Source organism: Phaenicophaeus curvirostris, chromosome 36, assembly GCF_032191515.1.
Source record: "Phaenicophaeus curvirostris isolate KB17595 chromosome 36, BPBGC_Pcur_1.0, whole genome shotgun sequence".
Lineage (NCBI taxonomy): Eukaryota > Metazoa > Chordata > Aves > Cuculiformes > Cuculidae > Phaenicophaeus > Phaenicophaeus curvirostris.
The window spans coordinates 649,193-665,808 of record NC_091427.1 but is presented as its reverse complement, the minus strand read 5'-3'; the positions used below and the strand labels follow the sequence as shown (position 1 = coordinate 665,808).

The 16,616-nt window shown below is 53.0% G+C and overlaps 2 protein-coding genes across 2 annotated transcripts; both read left to right on the top strand.

Annotated features, from left to right (window-relative positions):
- The first annotated feature begins 679 nt into the window (after positions 1–679).
- On the top strand, positions 680–4,589 carry LOC138732708 (zinc finger protein ZPR1-like). Its single transcript, XM_069879365.1, has 11 exons — positions 680–767; positions 944–1,014; positions 1,186–1,272; positions 1,350–1,472; positions 1,580–1,633; positions 1,725–1,791; positions 2,052–2,122; positions 2,493–2,582; positions 2,673–2,783; positions 2,899–2,985; positions 4,423–4,589. The coding sequence occupies exons 1-11, from the start codon at positions 680–682 to the stop codon at positions 4,555–4,557; spliced, it is 984 nt and encodes a 327-aa protein (XP_069735466.1). The 3' UTR covers positions 4,558–4,589.
- A 225-nt stretch (positions 4,590–4,814) lies between these two features.
- On the top strand, positions 4,815–11,100 carry LOC138732692 (BUD13 homolog). The gene is made up of 12 exons (XM_069879345.1): positions 4,815–4,940; positions 5,519–5,606; positions 5,909–5,993; positions 6,127–6,184; positions 6,455–6,694; positions 6,962–7,835; positions 8,396–8,458; positions 8,792–8,900; positions 9,328–9,466; positions 9,802–9,983; positions 10,325–10,406; positions 10,729–11,100. Exons 1-12 carry the CDS (start codon positions 4,822–4,824, stop codon positions 10,820–10,822), a joined length of 2,133 nt encoding a protein of 710 aa, XP_069735446.1. The 5' UTR covers positions 4,815–4,821; the 3' UTR covers positions 10,823–11,100.
- Positions 11,101–16,616: the final 5,516 nt, after the last annotated feature.

The following is a 16,616-nucleotide window of genomic DNA, read 5'->3' as shown; positions in this document are numbered from 1 at the left end:
CTTAGGTGAACAAAGAAGTGTAAAGAAACCAGGAGCTGAATTTCTGCCCCAGTCCTGATGGCACTGGGACCAGTTACACAAGGGAAGGGGACTTCAGACTGCAAGGCTTTGTAAATGAGTACAAGCAAGTAAATGTTTACAAATAGTGTTGTGCAAGCCGTGCTTGGAGGATTCAGGGAGTAAACGATGTCCTGAGATGTGGCTGCTCGCACTGTTTTCCTCCCAGTTCCAATAACCCACTTGGAATCAGGCCTGTGCTGCCGCGGTTCCGGGCGGAGCAGGGTCTGAGCCACTCGGGTACCCTTATCTCCTGTTAAATCCCATAAAATCTCGGCATACAAACCACTGCTGCACTGGTGTTGGGCTCGCATCTAACGCAGCTGAGCATTCCCAGGCACACGGTGCCCGGAGAGACTCATCCCAGCCAAGCGTGGCTGCTCTTCCCGAGCGCTGGCCGCTCTCAGCCATGGCTATAGCCTTTCCCACTCTTTTCTTTGTGCTGTGTTGCAAAGCCACAGCCTCTCCCGAGACAGGGAGTATCCCCACCAAATGTGCTTTCCCCTAGAGCTGTGTGTAACTTCCCAGTGCTTCTGGAGCATTTTTAGCTTCCCAGGGAGTGCATTGACCCTGATTGAAAGGCCCTGGCTGCTCTGCGGAGCATCCTGCCCCTGTGCAGGACATGAACAGGGAGGTGGTGAAGACCGACTGTGCCACGGCTCGAATCCCAGAGCTGGACTTTGAGATCCCTGCTTTCACGCAGAAAGGAGGTGGGTGCGTGGGCTGTGCCCCTTGCCATGCCAGAGGCGCTGGTCAAGGACCTGGTCTCCGCTCCAGGAGGTCAAACGCGCCTGACGGGGCTGGTGTGAGGATGCTGTTAGGGCCAGCAGCCCCACGGCGGTGTATTTATCGACGCCGTCACTTCTGTTCTCTTTCCTTTCCCAAGTCCTTACCACCATCGAAGGGATAATTGACAGAGCCATTGCGGGCCTGGAGCAGGACCAGCCCGTCCGCAGGGTAAGGAAAGGGGAGGCTCCTCAGAGATGTTGGCTTGGCAGATGCTGGTTTTGCTCATCCTCTGGCTGTTGGTGTTGCACGGTGTTACTGGCTCCGGTTTGCTCTGTTGGCAGCGTTGCCTTCGCCTCTGGGCTGCCCCGACGTAGCTCCCATCCATGTCCTCTCTTGCAGGCAACAGACAAAGAGGTGGCAAATAAAATCGAGGAGTTCATTGATAAACTGAAGCAGCTGAAAGAAGTGCATTTCCCCTTCACCTTTGTGAGTGCCGTGGGAGCACAGCCCCTTTCCACACAGGGACTCCTGGGCTGTTTTCCTCAGGTTTCCTTCTCCCGCAGATCCTCGATGATCCCTCAGGGAACAGCTTCGTGGAGAACCCTCGCGCGCCGCAGAAGGACGATGCTCTGGTGGTGACGCGGTACCGGCGGACTGCGGAGCAGGCTGCCATGCTGGGGCTGGAGGTGAGGGGAGCGGCTTGGGAAGTGGCGCTGCTCCGTCCCCTCGTGCTCTGGGTCACTCAGAATTTGGGAACAGAACTTAATGCTGCTCCTCGTGCCCTCTCATGCAGGGAGAGGAGCTGGATGAGAAGCCGGCTGATTCCGCAGAGGATCTGAGGAACGAGGTGGGTGGCTTTGCAGTGCAGCGGTGGCCGTGCCTGGGTGGCTGAATCCAGGTCAGGCTTCCCGGTTCTCCTCTCCGTTCCTGTGACGCAGGTGCTGCAGTTCAACACCAACTGCCCTGAGTGCAACGCGCCAGCGAGCACGAATATGAAGTTAGTGCGTATCCTTGGAGTGTGGGTGTGGATCGAGGCCCTCCACGGGGTCTGCACAGAGGCTGGGGATGGGGGAAGAGTCTCTCCTCTTCCTGCTTCATCCATAAGGCAGGAGTAAATCACATCCAGCAGAGCCTGCCTCGGCGCTGGTCACAGCTTGCCAGTGAGCTTTTACTGTACCTCGGGAAGGATGGAAGCTGTGAGGAGAGCACAGGCTGCTCCTCCGAGAGTTCTCTTCCATCGAGTTTTCCTTGACTGGCTGCTCCAGAAATCCCACACTTCAAGGAAGTGATTATCATGGCCACAAACTGTGACTCCTGCGGGCACAGGACAAACGAGGTGAGCTGTGAAGCTTCGGACCCTTTTTTGGGAGGGGAAGCAGTGTTGTGTGTGTCGGTGGGCAGGTGTCCTCAGGGCCCCTTCCCTCTGCTGTGTGGGAGGGAGGCTGGATTTACAGGCAGCGTTGTGAGAGGAGCTTCCTTGCTTGGGTCCGAGTGGGAGCCAGAGCCTTTGCGAGGCCAGGTTGGGTCCAGCTTCCCTTCCCGAACAAGGGAAGGGGGAGAATGTGGTTTGAATAGCTCTCTTTGGTGCACATTTGCCATCTCCACGATGTTGGGACACTGTCTTCAGGTTGGAAGCAGCCTTTGAGCTGCCAGGGAAAACCCTCTGAAGTGTAAAATCCAGAAAGCTGACTGCTGGCTGTTCCCAGGTCAAGTCTGGAGGAGCAATCGAACCACAAGGCACCAGGATTACTCTTCGGATTACAGACCCTTCCGACACGACGAGGGATATCCTAAAGGTACGGTGCCTTCAGAGAGCTGCCTTCTCTTCTTGGGGTGGGTGTCCGTCTGTCCATCCCTGGAGGCTCACGGGGTGCTTGCCCTTGCAGTCGGAGACCTGCAGTGTGGAGATCCCCGAGCTGGAGTTTGAGCTGGGGATGGGAGCACTGGGTGGGAAGTTCACCACGCTGGAAGGGCTGCTGAAGGACATCAGGGAGTTGGTGAGTGATCCTGTGCCGCTTTCTAATGGAGTTCTGACCCTTCTGCATCCATACCAGGCCTGGCGGTGGGGCTGGCGTGTCCCAGCAGGCTGAGGGAGTGGGTCTGATCTTCCAGGTGGAGAGAAACCCCTTCACTCTGGGGGACAGTTCCGTGCCCAGCAAGATGAAAAAGCTGCAGGAGTTCCTTGGGAAGCTGCAGGAGGTGAGCATGGCCCTTATTTTCTGTGCTCTGCAGTGTGGATTCATTCCTGTTGCTGCAACGCACGAGTCTAACAACTCCCTGACACAGCTGCTGGACCTTTTTTGGCTGTTCAGCACTTGCCTCAGCATTTTTTCCTAATGTCCAGCCTAAACCTCCCCTGGCGGAGCTTGAGGCCATTCCCTCTTGTCCTGTCCCCTGTCACTTGGGAGAAGAGCCCAGCTCCCTCCTCTCTACAACCTCCTTTCAGGTAGTTGTAGAGAGCAATGAGGTCTCCCCTCAGCCTCCTCTTCTCCAGGCTAAACACCCCATCTCTCTCAGCCGCTCCTCATAAGACCTGCTCTCCAGCCCCCTCACCAGCTTTGTTGCTCTTCTCTGGACTCGCTCCAGAGCCTCAACATCCTTCTTGTGGTGAGGGGCCCAGAACTGACCCCAGGATTCGAGGAGCGGTCTCACCAGTGCCGAGTCCAGAGGGAGAAGAACCTCCCTGGACCTGCTGGCCACGCCGTGTCTGATCCAAGCCAAGATGCCATTGGCCTTTTTGGCCACCTGGGCCACTGCTGGCTCATGTTCAGTCGGCTGTCAACCAAGACCCCCAGGTCCCTCTCCTCCAGGCAGCTTTCTAGACAGACTTCTCCCAGTCTGTAGCACTGCTCAGGGTTGTTGTGCCCCAAGTGCAGGACCCGGCATTTGGCCTTGTTAAACCTCATCCCATTGGTCTCAGCCCATGGATCCAGCCTGTTCAGATCCCTCTGGAGCCTCCCGACCCTCCAGCAGATCGACACTTCCACCCAGCTTAGTGTCGTCTGCAAACTTGCTAAGGGTGCACTCGATGCCTTCATCCAGGTCATTGATGAAGACACTGAACAGGGCTGGACCCAGCACTGAGCCCTGGGGACACCACTTGTCCCTGGCCTCCAGCTGGAGTTAACTCCATCTCCCACCACTCTCTGGGCCCTCCAGCCAACCAGTTTTCCACCCAGGAGAGTGTGCGCCTGTCCAGGCCAGAGGTGACAGTTTCTCAAGCAGAATGCTGGGAGAGACTGTGTCAAAGGCTTTACTGAAGTCCAGGAAGATCCATCCACAGCCTTTCCCTCATCCAGCAGCCGAGTCACTTTGTCATAGAAGGCAATGAGTTCCCTGAAGGCGCCGGAGTTAGTTTTCCTTTATTCTTTGATCGAAGTTGGTGGGCAATGAGTCCAGGGAAAGGAAATGTTGTGGGAGAGGGAACAAAGGTGGCTTTGTGGGGAGGGAGAAGGGAGTGGTGTCTGCCTCCTGGGCTTTGGGGCTGGGAAGGAAGAGGGGAGCAGCGTCTGCTCGCTGGGCTTTGGGGCTGGTGGTCTGGCCGTGCTCTGCTTGGGTGACGGACAATTCCTGCTGGTGGGAAGTGAATCCCATCGCAATCCCTGTGCCTTCACCGGGCACCGTCTCTCCCTGCAGAACGTGTACGCCCCGGAGGACGACCCGGAGCTGCGAGTGGAGCGCTACCAGCGCACGTTTGAGCAGAACGAGGAGCTGGGGCTGAACGACATGAGGACGGAGGGCTACGAGCCAGAAGGCGCCCCGGGCCGGTAGCCCGGACCCTGCTGGCCTCTTTCCCTGCTGGATCTGGGCCCAGGACGGGGTCGGGAGGGGAGCAGGGGGCTGCGCTTCCCCAATAAAAGGTGTGAAGAGAGGGGCGGTGTCTGCGCTGCCCCAGGCCACGCCCCCTCCCCGAGGCCACGCCCCCTCACGAGGCCCTTTCTCGAAGCCCCGCCCCCTGTGCTAGCCCCGCCCACCCGCCCCTATATAAAGCCCGCGCCCCCTCCCCTTGTGACGCCAGTTGCGGCCCGCGTCACCATGGCGGCGCAGGGCCTGTCGATGGCTGAGTACCTGCAGCGCTACCTGAGCGGCCCCGAGGCCGCCCAGCCCCGCCGGCGCCGCGAGAAGAAGCCGGCAGGATCCGCCGGCAGAGGCGGGTGAGCAGCAGAGGGGAGCGGGGAGGCCGCGGGCTGCGCGCGGCGCCGCTTCTTCGCGTTAGGCCCGGTCCCCCCCCCGCGCTGGGCCTGGGCTCGGGCTGTCTGGACCCCCGAGCCCCTCACGGTGTTAGGAGCCGCCCTGAGGCCCCTTCTCGCTCTCCCGTGCGACCGGGACCGGGACTTTCACCCTGCCCGGAGCACCCACATCGCTCCCGTGGCTCGGGGCCCGGAGCGGAAGCTTGCCCGCCCCCACCCGGTCGCCCCCCCCCGGTCGCCCCCCCCGTCGCTCCCCCGGTTGCCCCCCCGTCGCCCGGGCGGCCGTTGCGTGTGGTCAGGACCGGGACCCTCCCCGGGGGCGGGCTGCTCTCACTGTTGCAAGGCTGGGACTCTCCTTGGAAAAGCCCCTTAATCCCCATCGTATTGGACTTGGACTGAACCCTTCCCGGGGCCCCCTTCTCCCCATCCCTCGGGGCCAGGACGCTTCCCAGGGCCCCCTCCTCCCCTCTGCAGGCAGCAGCTGGGGCTGTTCCCTCTCTTGGTGAAGGGCTGATGGCACGACCCCTGTCCCCCTCTCCCAGGATGCGGATTGTGGATGACGATGTCAGCTGGTATAGCATTACTGCTACACAGGAGGAGGAGGAGGAGGACGATGGGGACATGCCTGTGGTGAGTAGGGGGTCGCAAGGATGGGTGCATTGTTTTTATTAGAGGGAAAATCATACATTTGTGGTATGGTTTGGGTTAGAAAGGATCTCAAAGCCCATCCAGTTCCACCCCTGCCGTGGGCAGGGACACCTCCCACTGGATCAGGGGCTCCAAGCCCCATCCAGCCTGGCCTTGAACCCCTCAAGGGATGGGGCAGCCACCCCTGCTCTGGGCAGTCTGGGCCAGGGCCTCCCCACTCTCACAGAAAAACATTTCTTCCTAAGATTTGCTGTTGACTCTGTTTGTTTTTTTTTTATCATCAGGTCTCAGAATTTATTGACGAGCGTCCAGATGTAGTGAAGCTCATGGAGGCATTCCGGACAAATACAAAGTGGAAACTTCTAGGAGGTGAGCCCAGACCTTTGTTTTTGATGTTAAACTGCTCCAAACAATGATCTTGCAGGTTAAAATTAATACTGGCTAAATATCCTGAACTGCTGAGAACCCAAATGATGGTAACTTTCTGCTTGTTTCTTTTTAGACCGGAATGGAGACTCGCAGAGTTCAGATGTTTTAGCAGCCTATCGTTCTACTGTGAGGTATGAGGCTTATCTAGAAACTCTTCTGTTGGTTAACTTTGGTTTGCTGGCATCGTCCATCTCGGTCTGCAATTTTAGCAATACACTTTGGGAAATCTGTGGTTCAGTGATGCAGGTCACTACCCAGAGGCTCAAAATCAAGTGTGAATCCATGTTCAGAAAGTTGTTTCCATTGTGGACTGCTAACGCTTTACAGGTCTCGCTCGGGATTTGTCTCCAGGCATAAGGCAGCAAAACAAACAAATCTAACTTTCAATTTCACCCTCCCAGGCGGCGCCGCCACGACACCCCGGAGCCCACACCACCGGAAAATGTGTGGTTCAATTCCTTGAATTATTCTACTCCAAGGCGACAGCGCCATGACACCCCAGATCCGTCCCCTCCCAGGCGAGAGGGAAATTATTCTCCCTACTCCTTGCTTCCTAAGCGACAGCGTCACGACTCCCCAGACATATCACCTCCCAGGCGGCAGCGTCACGACACTCCAGAGCTCTCGCCTCCAAGCTGGAAGCGTTACAACTCTCGGTATATCTCGCTGCTGAGACGGAAGCGTTACGACTCTCAGTATATCTCGCTGCTGAGATGGAAGCGTCATGACAACCCAGACCTGTCACCTCCGAGGCGGCAGCGTCACGACACTCCAGAGCTCTCGCCTCCAAGCTGGAAGCGTTACAACTCTCCGTATATCTCGCTGCTGAGACGGAAGCGTTACGACTCTCGGTATATCTCGCTGCTGAGACGGAAGCGTTACGACTCTCGGTATATCTCGCTGCTGAGATGGAAGCGTCATGACACCCCAGACCTGTTACCTCCAAGGCGGCAGCGTCATGACACTCCAGAGCTCTCGCCTCCAAGACGGAAGCGTTACGACTCTCCGTATATCTCGCTGCTGAGATGGAAGCGTCAGAACACCCCAGACCTGTCAACTCCTAAGCGAAAGCGACATGATTCCCCAGACTTATCACCACCAAAACGGAAATGGCATGACACCCCAGACCTGTCACCTGCTAAGCAAAAGCATCGTGACTTGCTGGACCTTTCACCTCCGCGGCGCCAGCGCCACGACACCCCGGAGCCGTCACCTCCGCGGCGCCAGCGCCACGACACCCCGGAGCCGACACCTCCGGTGCGCCAGCGCCACGACACCCCGGAGCCGTCACCTCTGGTGCGCCAGCGCCACGACACCCCGGAGCCGACACCTCCGGTGCGCCAGCGCCACGACACCCCGGAGCCGTCACCTCCGCGGCGCCACGACACCCCGGAGCCATTACCTCTGGTGCGCCAGCGCCACGACACCCCGGAGCCGTCGCCTCCGCGGCGCCAGCACCACGACACCCCGGAGCCGACCCCTCCACGGTGCCACGACACCCCGGAGCCGTCACCTCCGCGGCGCCACGACACCCCGGAGCCGTCACCTCCGCGGCGCCACGACACCCCGGAGCCGTCAACTCCGGTGCGCCAGCGCCACGACACCCCGGAGCCGACACCTCCGCGGTGCCAGCGCCACGACACCCCAGATCTCTCGCCCCCAAGATGGAGGCGTTGTGACTCCCCGGATGCCAGTTCAGCGCTGGGGAAAAAGAGCTGTAAAGCCCCAGAGAAGTCGCAGTTATGGGGAGCCCAGGGAGAGCAATCTCGGCTCTGGCCTGGTGTCTCCGCGAAGTCGACGTCGCGCCTGAAGCGTCAGGCCACTCCAGATCTGTCTCCTCCACGGAAGAAGAGGTACAATTCCGACTCAGATTCATCACCGCCTTGGAGGAAGAGAGCTGCTTCACTGAGTCTGAAAAAGCAGAGCAGAACAAAAGGTGAGTGTGTGGAGTTTGTTCCTTCTGTCTGGTTCTTTGCCCACCTTGTGGTCATGTTTGCTCTGGAGAGGTGAGTGGCATGGAATTTGTGGTCTCCCGTCATGGTATGGTAGCAGATAGGTTGTTGCTTCTGTTGGTAAAGCTAGTTCTCATAATTGTCTTTTTTCATTCAAATGGATTAGAATTAGATTAGCGTTGGTGTAAAGTTAGGTGACTAAGTCTTAAATGCGTTTGAAAGGAAAGTTTAAGTACTGTCTCCAGGTGGCACATGTTCAGGAAGAAAAGAATTCACGGGCTGTTACCCTATACTTGTCTTTTGCCTATGGTTTGTCATCTCTTAAGGTCTTGATTCTGTCTAATTCTGCATTTTTTACTTAACTATTTCTTTACTGCAGGGGGTTTCCAGAACACCTCCGATGCTGACCTCTCGCCTCCCCGCAACCGTGAGGCTAGAGGGTCTCCCAAGAAGGTGAGTGTTTTGTCTTCCTATTTAAGCTGTGGATTACTTCCTCTTGATAGAAAACCAGGGAAATCCAATGATTTACAAAGCGTGTAGTAGGAATTTAATCTAACTCGTGCATGCTGCTGTGCCAGACCCTCTGCTTGAGATAAGAAGGAGCATGAGGTAGGCGCTAGGCATAGGAGAGGAGCTCTGCCTCAGTCCTCTCAATTTTGAGGATCAAGGGAAGTTATTCCTGGGAATGGCAGCAGAAAGTCTCTGTAACATGGTTGTCTCTTCCTGCCTCTGGATTGCTGCGCAGCTTTCAGCCAGCAGTAAGTGTGAGTTGTGTTTGATTTGCAGGCAAATGTGATGTTTTCCGGGGTGAAAGCTGGCTTGGTGTCGGCTGATGTGCTGCGGAGGGAGCAGCAGGAGCTCCGGAGGAATGAGAGGAATACCAAGCACTTGGAAGGTAGGGGTGTAAAACCGCTGAACAGGGCCAGTTCGCTTTCTTTTTCCCTGCTCTCAGGTGGCTCTGGATGCTTTATCGAGCCCTGGAGAGCATCCTTGTGGAACAGCGTCGAGCTGTGCTGATGGATGCCTTGGCTAGGGTCACTGAGCTCGTGAAATAAAAGATTTGTAGAATTTGATTTCAGAGCAAAGGCGCTGAAATCACAGGGAAGGGGAGAGGTTTTTTCTCTGTCTGCACCAGCTGCTCTAAGGTCTCTCCAGAGCCTTCTCTTCTCCAGGTTGAACGAGCCCAACTCTTTCAGCCCGTCCTCGTATGGGAGGTGCTCTAGCCCTCGGATCATTTCTGTGGCCTCCTCTGGACTCACTCTAGCAGATTCGTGTCTAAAAATGTTTCAAAACGCCTGACTTGAGGCATCTGTCCCCTCCAGAGGAATCCCGACATGCTGAGACCGTCTATCGAGACAAGTCCGGCTGTAAGAGAGACCTGATGCGGGAGTGGCTGGAGCAGAGGCAGAAAGCCGAAGCACAGTCCAAGAGAGATGCACAGTACGCCAAGTGGGGAAAAGGGTAAGGTTCTCCAGAGCTCCCAGCCCAGTCCTGGGCCCTTGTGTTACACCTTCGGACTCTCTGCTCCCTGCTTTTTAGCCCAGTTACAGTACTGTTCCTAGTGGTGGTGTAGGTGGAATGTCACTTCACAGGGGTGGGTGCTGAAGCTCACTTACGCTCTGGGTTTGAGCCTGGGACGCTGAAAGTGTGGGTTCCATGTGTCTTAGAGACCACTCTCTGTTGCTGGATGTGCATTGGGAATGCTGTACCAGTGCTGGAAGTTCAGGACTGTGAGCTATCCTGCAAATTGAGCAAATGTTTGCTTGGTTAAGGGGTGAAGCCGTGTGTGTTTTCAGGCTGGTGCAGGAGAGGCAACAGCAGCAGAATGTGGAAGATGCGATAAAGGAGATGCAGAAGCCGTTGGCCCGTTATATCGATGATGAGGATCTGGATCGGATGCTGCGGGAGCGAGAGAGAGAAGGGGACCCCATGGCTGACCTCATCAAGAAAAGGAAGGCCAAGGAAAACAAAGAAAAAGGTTTGGCTGTTGAGTTACACTGGGTCGTGGTTTATGGCCCTGACATCATAGAAATACAACTACTGTTAAATAAGTGGCCTAAGACTACTGGGATGGCTCAGCCCTAAAGGGGTTCTGCTCTGGAGCCAGCGTAGCAGTACCATTTGCTGTTATTAACAGTTCCTGTTATTTGTTTGCTTAAGGAGCAGGGTCTGGTGGGGTAAAACTCAACAGATTTGGTTTTCTGAGGGAGTTTCTTCTTTGCTGGCTGAGTGGCAGCCTCTGCGCTATGCCTGTGCAATGGGGTGACCGCATGATTCCGCTGCAGCAACTAACTGCTGTGTTGCTCTTTCTGTTCCTAGAAAAACCCAGGTACAAGGGACCAGCACCTCCGCTCAACAGGTTTAACATATGGCCTGGGCATTGCTGGGACGGTGTGGACAGGTACGTGTTCCTGGTGCTGGGATGTGGGAGAATCAAATGAGCTTTTGCTTCAGAGAGTTCACAGTTTTAAGATTTGCAGATAGCAGGTGAGGGAGGTTAAGTTATAGCTGGGTGATGGATGCAGGGCAGAAGGGAGCGAGGATGGCGCTGTCAGTGAGGGTGTGAAGAGTTTCAGTGATGCTCACTGCTGCTGACCACAGACTGTGGCGGAATCCGAGCTGGAGTAAAAGCAGTGGAGAGCTTGTTATGTCCCTGAAAATTTATCTTGCCTCAGAAAAGCTTCGGCGCAGCAGCCCACCATCTTCTTGCTGTCACTTTATAGGTCCAATGGATTTGAGCAGCAGCGCTTTGCCAGGATCGCCAACAAGAAGGCAGTTCAGGAGCTCGCCTACAAGTGGAGCGTTGAAGACATGTAGATGTGATGAAGAACCACACAAAGTATCAAGGAGAAACAGAATTTCACCTCCTGCTGCTGCCACGGCTTGAGGAATGGCTGCCCAGCCCCATCCTGTGCTTGGTGTCCAACATCCCAGGGGACAGGAGGCAAGGCTGAATTTGGAGGAGAGCTTCCCAAGGAGGATTTTCTTGTTGCACAGGGAGAACAAGTGCAGAGAATGGCAGCAGCGCTTCCTGGAGCAGTGCAGCAGCTGAGCATGGAGGGGGAGCCATGATGGCTGATGTCTGCCAGCACACGCTGGCTCTCAGGGGCTGCCCTGAGAGGTGCTGTGGGGTTCTGGTCACTTTGTCTTCAACAAACTTTAAAAGTTGTGTGCTTGTTTGATGCCAAATGATTTGTCCTCTGAGGGCAGCTCACAAGTCTTCAGGTGTCAGGTTTTTCTGGAAGTCTGCTGAGCACTCGGTCACTGGAGCGTGAGCCTCATCCCGTGGGTTCCTGAGCTCCGCTGCAGTTCCAGTTGTGTTTGAATTCTTCCAGAGAGCAGCAATACCCTAGAACTACTTAGTGTAGGGAGTTATCCACCTCTGGGTTGGTGTTGGATCCACCTCGTGTCCTTCCCAATGCACCCAGAGGGCTTCCTTTGAGTCTGTGTGGTCACCTCTGGTCCACAGAGTCGCTGATTGGCAGTGACTTTTGGGAAGCTTGGCTCCTGGCCCTGTCTGAGCAGGAAGCAGCTGGCTGCCTGCCCCTGGTGCCCTCCTACAGGAGGCTGGGAGCCCAGCAGGCAGCGCTGTGTTTGACAGCAACACCTCAAGGAACCCCGCAACTCCTTGGGGGACAGTTTCCTGTGGAAATACACGTGTAGAGGGGATTTAAGTGGCTGGTTATCTCGGAGGAGCTCCTGGGGGCAGATTGGTCCCCCCCAGCCTTCTCTCCGGACAGTGGTGCCGATAGCTTGGCACTTCCCAGCGCCGCTGCCTGGAAGTCAGCGTGAAGTAACTGCTCTCTTGTCGTCACCTTTGTCAGGCTCTGAGCTGGAGGCCAGGCAGAGCTTCCCGCTTGTGAGAAACCACGTGTGGAACAAATACAGTCGTTCCTGAGGGCATCCCAGGGTGCAGGTATGAAACGCAGGCAGTGGTTTCCATGGAGATTCCTTCTCTTCTGTAGCGGTCAAGGGCCAGTTGTTGGAATCGCTCTTGGCTGTGCTTGAGCATGGGGAGGGCTGTGATGGGAAGTCGAAGGACAAAGCCTTCTCTGGAGGGGAAGCGCTTTTGGGAATTCCTTCCCTGCTTTTTTATTCCCTGCGTTGTGCTCCTGGAATCTCTGTACATTTTTAAATAACACTCTTCTTTTTTCACTTGGTTCAGCGTGGTGGTGGTTTTTCCACCACGGCAGGGACAAGAATTGCTGGCAGAAGGTTCACTGTGTCCTTGTGTTCGCTGCGACCATCGCCGTCTCCCACTGACTCTGCCAAGCAAATTGTGCTTTTCCTGATACCTTTTCTGAAGTCTCTAGGCTACAAGTGGGAACTTTTGGACCCCGCCTGTGTTCGTGAATGAGCTTTTCCAACCTTAATGATTCCACCCTGCTCGAGTGAGCTGCTCTGACAGCAGCAGGAGCTGCTGCAGCTCCCTGAGGGCTTAGACACAGTGGGAGAGGGAGAGGGGAGGTGAGGATGGGTGCTGTATCCTTGTGTCTGGCTCTGGCAGCTGCTGTGGTGGTGTTGGAAGGCTGTGCTGTTCCCAGAGGAGCATGGACAAGGTCAGATTCCAGTCCAAGGTGGGAGAAACCACTTCTTCCCACACATCCATGCATGGGAGGTGGGTTTGTCCTGGTACCCTTGGTCTTTATCCTACCTCCTCACAGCTCTCCTGTCCCAACTGTGCCTGCGGCTGAGTGGCTCTGGCAGCAGAGCGATTGGAAAATGCTGCAGGGGATCCTCTGGGATGAGAAGGGCGATGGAGATAAAGGGAGGGACACCGGGAAGCGGATCTCTTTATTAGTGCTCCTGGAAGGGCAGCAGCCTCGGTCTTGGCACCGAGCAGCACCTTTGATTAGCTCGAACCACAAAAAATGAATATTAAAATCTTAATTTAATTTAAAACACTGTCATTCACAGTCGTGGCAAACACTGAGCAGAGTAATTATTATGCAAATTAGGCAGATAGAAAAATGATTAATAACTGTGCAAATTAAAAATTATTGTAAACATCCTGTGAGGGGTGATAAGTCGGGGAGGAGAGCTTGCGCAGGAGGCAGCTGTGCTCAGCTGCATGCCTCCTCCATCCCGATTTCCTCATTAGTAGCTGGATTTAATGAGCAAAGGATGCGAAGGAGCCGCCAGGGGAGGTCGAGGGCCAGTGCTTGGTTTTGAATGAGGGGAGAGGGGTGGATGCCACCCAGGCAGGGATGGATGAAGGAGAGGACTGGCTTCAACACTGAGTCCTGCTCCCAGCTGTGAGCTTGTGGCTTTGTGGAGAAGTGGATGTCTCTGTTTTGGAATAACATTCGGAGTGGATGTCTCTGTTTTGGAATAACTGCACTGCCAGGATGGTCACACTCTGGTCAATGTGGGGATCCTGTCCCTCCAGGCATGGGTGAGCTTCACCCTGGAGCAGCCGCCAGCTGGGGATGGCTAAGGAGCAGCAGAGCTCGCTCCCTCTAACGATTAACGAGCTTATTTGTCTGGTGGTTTGCTGCTAATTGCACAACATTATTTCCCCCCCCCAGCCCCGTTCCACTGTTTTACTTTTATACTTTTGACAGTGAGCACGATAATAACAATAATAGGCTTACAGCGGCTAATAGGCTTACGCTGTGCATTATTCATGTCAAGGACAAGCAATTAAGCTCGGCCTCACACATCATAATTAGATTTTTGTTGATGAGCTTATCGGGAATGGTTTTAGTTAAGATTAAGGGGTGAATTCCTCATGCGTGACCCCTGCCCAGGGGGTGGGAGGGTTGCTGGTGCCAGGGGGTGCACGGGGGCTGCTGGAGTGCGATCTCTTGGGAGCGGGATGAGGAAGGGCTGGGGTAGTGGCAGCCCTGGGAGTGACGTGGTGAAGGGTTGGCGGAACAGGAGCGTTGGAGCAGGGTGGCAAAGGGCTGATGGAGTGGGATCCCTTGGAGTGGGATCTCTCGGGGTGGGATGGTGAAGGGCTGATGGAGCTGGATCCCTCTGCGTGGGATGGTGAAGGACTCGGAGCGGGATCCTTTGGGCTTGGAGTTCTATGCTCTGAGTTCTATCCTGGCAAGGGTAAATGTGGCTTTTCCTGCGCCTCCCTCATGGTTGGGTTTTCCCAGTAGCTCCCACCAAGCAGGCTCTGGCAGGTGAGCCTTTACCGTTGCCTACTGACATCTTCTATTTTTTAATTAAAGAGAGCCCAAGACATGCAATTTTTATTTCCTTCTAAGCAGTAATGGCTCTGGGGTGTGGGTGCTCCGGGCTTTGAGTGAGGAGCGCTGGAGGCCAGGGACATCGAGGGGTCCCCTGGCAGCTCCGATCCACCCAGGGGAAAATCCCTTTCCCCTCCCGGTGTTTCCAGTGTGGCTGGGAAGGCAAATCCCCGAGACTGACAGGTTAGTGATTGTATACGCATATGTGCGCTTTCCCTAATTATTCCATAATTAGGGACACGCAGAGATAAAAATTACTAATAATATTTACTCTAGACTCTATTTTTTTAAATAACCTCTCTCTCTCTCTCCTGCTCATTCTCCGAGTCTTGGTGGAAATAACTTTGCAGATCCCAGTTAATGAATATTTGTAAATGCAAGAATGTTCGGCGCCGGAATATCCAGAGGGCATCCTCGCTCTGCCTTGTAATTCTTTCTTCGCTAGATATTTAATATTTATGGTTCCGCAGCCTGGTGAGTAAAGAGCCGCCCGCAAGCCCCGGGAGCGCGGCGCCGGGGATATTTATGGCGCTGCCTCTTTCCCTTTTCAATTACGAAGACACCTCACATAATTAAGTGCTAATAACCTTGTTAATCTCAAATTGATACTCTTTTCTCTTGGCCATCTCTTAATAGAATTAAAAACAGATTAATAATCAAGGGTAGGACAACTCCGGGTGTAACTTGAGGCCCCTTTCCCTTGTCCTCATACTGGTAACTTAAGAGTAGAGATCAGCATCTACCTCACCACAACCTTCTTTCCAGGAGCCTAGGAGAGTGATAATGTCCCTCCTCAGATTCCGCTCCTCACAATTACACACAATTTGGGACATTTACACCAAATTTGGGGAAAATTACAAGGAATTTGGGGACAATTACTCAAAATTCTGAGTAAATGATGCAGAATTTGGGGACAATTTCCCAAAAATTGGCGAATATTACCGAGAATTTTGGACAGTTACTAAAAACTTTGGGTAATTACTCAAAATTTGGGAACAATCACCCAGAATTTGGGGACAATTACTCAAAATTTGGGGACAATTACTCAAAATTCTGAGTAAATGATGCAGAATTTGGGGACAATTTCCCTAAATTTGGTGAATATTACGGAGAATTTTGGACCAAATTCTGGGTAATTTTCTCAGATGTTTGACTAATTATCACCAAATTTTGAGTATTTACCCCAAATTTTGAGTAATTGTCCAAAATTCTCAGTAATATTCGCAAAATTTTGTCTGATTGTCTCAAAATCTTGGGTAACTGCCTCTAAATTTTGAGTAATTGTTCCAAAATTTTATGTAATTTTCTTCAGAATTTGTGCAACTGTTCCAAATTTTGGGTCAGTTGCCAGAAATTTTGAGATATTGTCTCCAAATTTTGAGCAATTGTCTCCAAATTTTTGGTACTTGTCCCCAAATTTTGAGTAATTGTCCAAAAATCGTGGGTAATTGTCTCTTAATTTTGAGTAATTGTCCAAAATTCTCCGTAATATTCACCAAATTTAGGGAAATTGTCCCCAAATTCTGCATCATTTACTCAGAATTTTGAGTAATTACCCAAAATTTTTAGTAACTGTCCAAAATTCTCGGTAATATTCGCCAATTTTTGGGAAATTGTCCCCAAATTCTGCATCATTTACTCAGAATTTTGAGTAATTGTCCCCAAATTCCTTGTAATTTTCCCCAAATTTGGTGTAAATGTCCCAAATTTTGTGTAATTTTCCTCAAATTTTGTGTAACTGTCCGAAATCTGGGGTAATTGTCCCCAGATTTTGAGTAATTGTCCTCAAATTTTAAGTAATTGTCACAAAATTTCATATAATTTTCCTCAAATTTTGGGTCATTTTCCTGAAATTTAGAGTAATTGTCCGCAAATTTTGGGTAATTGCCCTCAAATTTGGGGTAATTGTCTCAAAATTTTGGTAAACTGTCCCCAAATTTTGAGTAATTGTCCCCAGATTTTGAGTAATTACCCAAAATTTGGATTAATTGTCCAAAATTCTCAGTCATGTTTGTCAATTTTTGGGTTATTGCCCCCAAATTCTGGGTAATTTTCTCAGAATTTTGAGTAATTGTCCCCAGATTTTTGGTAAATGTCCCCAAATTTTGGGAAATTGTCCACAAATTCTGGGCAATTTTCTTAGAATTTTGAGTAATTGTCCCCAAAGTTCTTGTAATTTTCCCCAAATTTGGTGTAAATGTCCCAAATTTTGTGTAATTTTCCTCAGATTTTGTGTAACTGTCCCAAATTTGGGGTAATTGTCCCTAGATTTTGAGTAATTGTCCTCAAATTTTGAGTAATTGTCACAAAATTTCTTATAATTTTCCTCAAATTTTGTGCAATTGTCCCAAATTTTGGGTCATTTTCCTGAAATTTAGAGTAATTGCCCGCATATATTGGGTAATTGCCCGCAA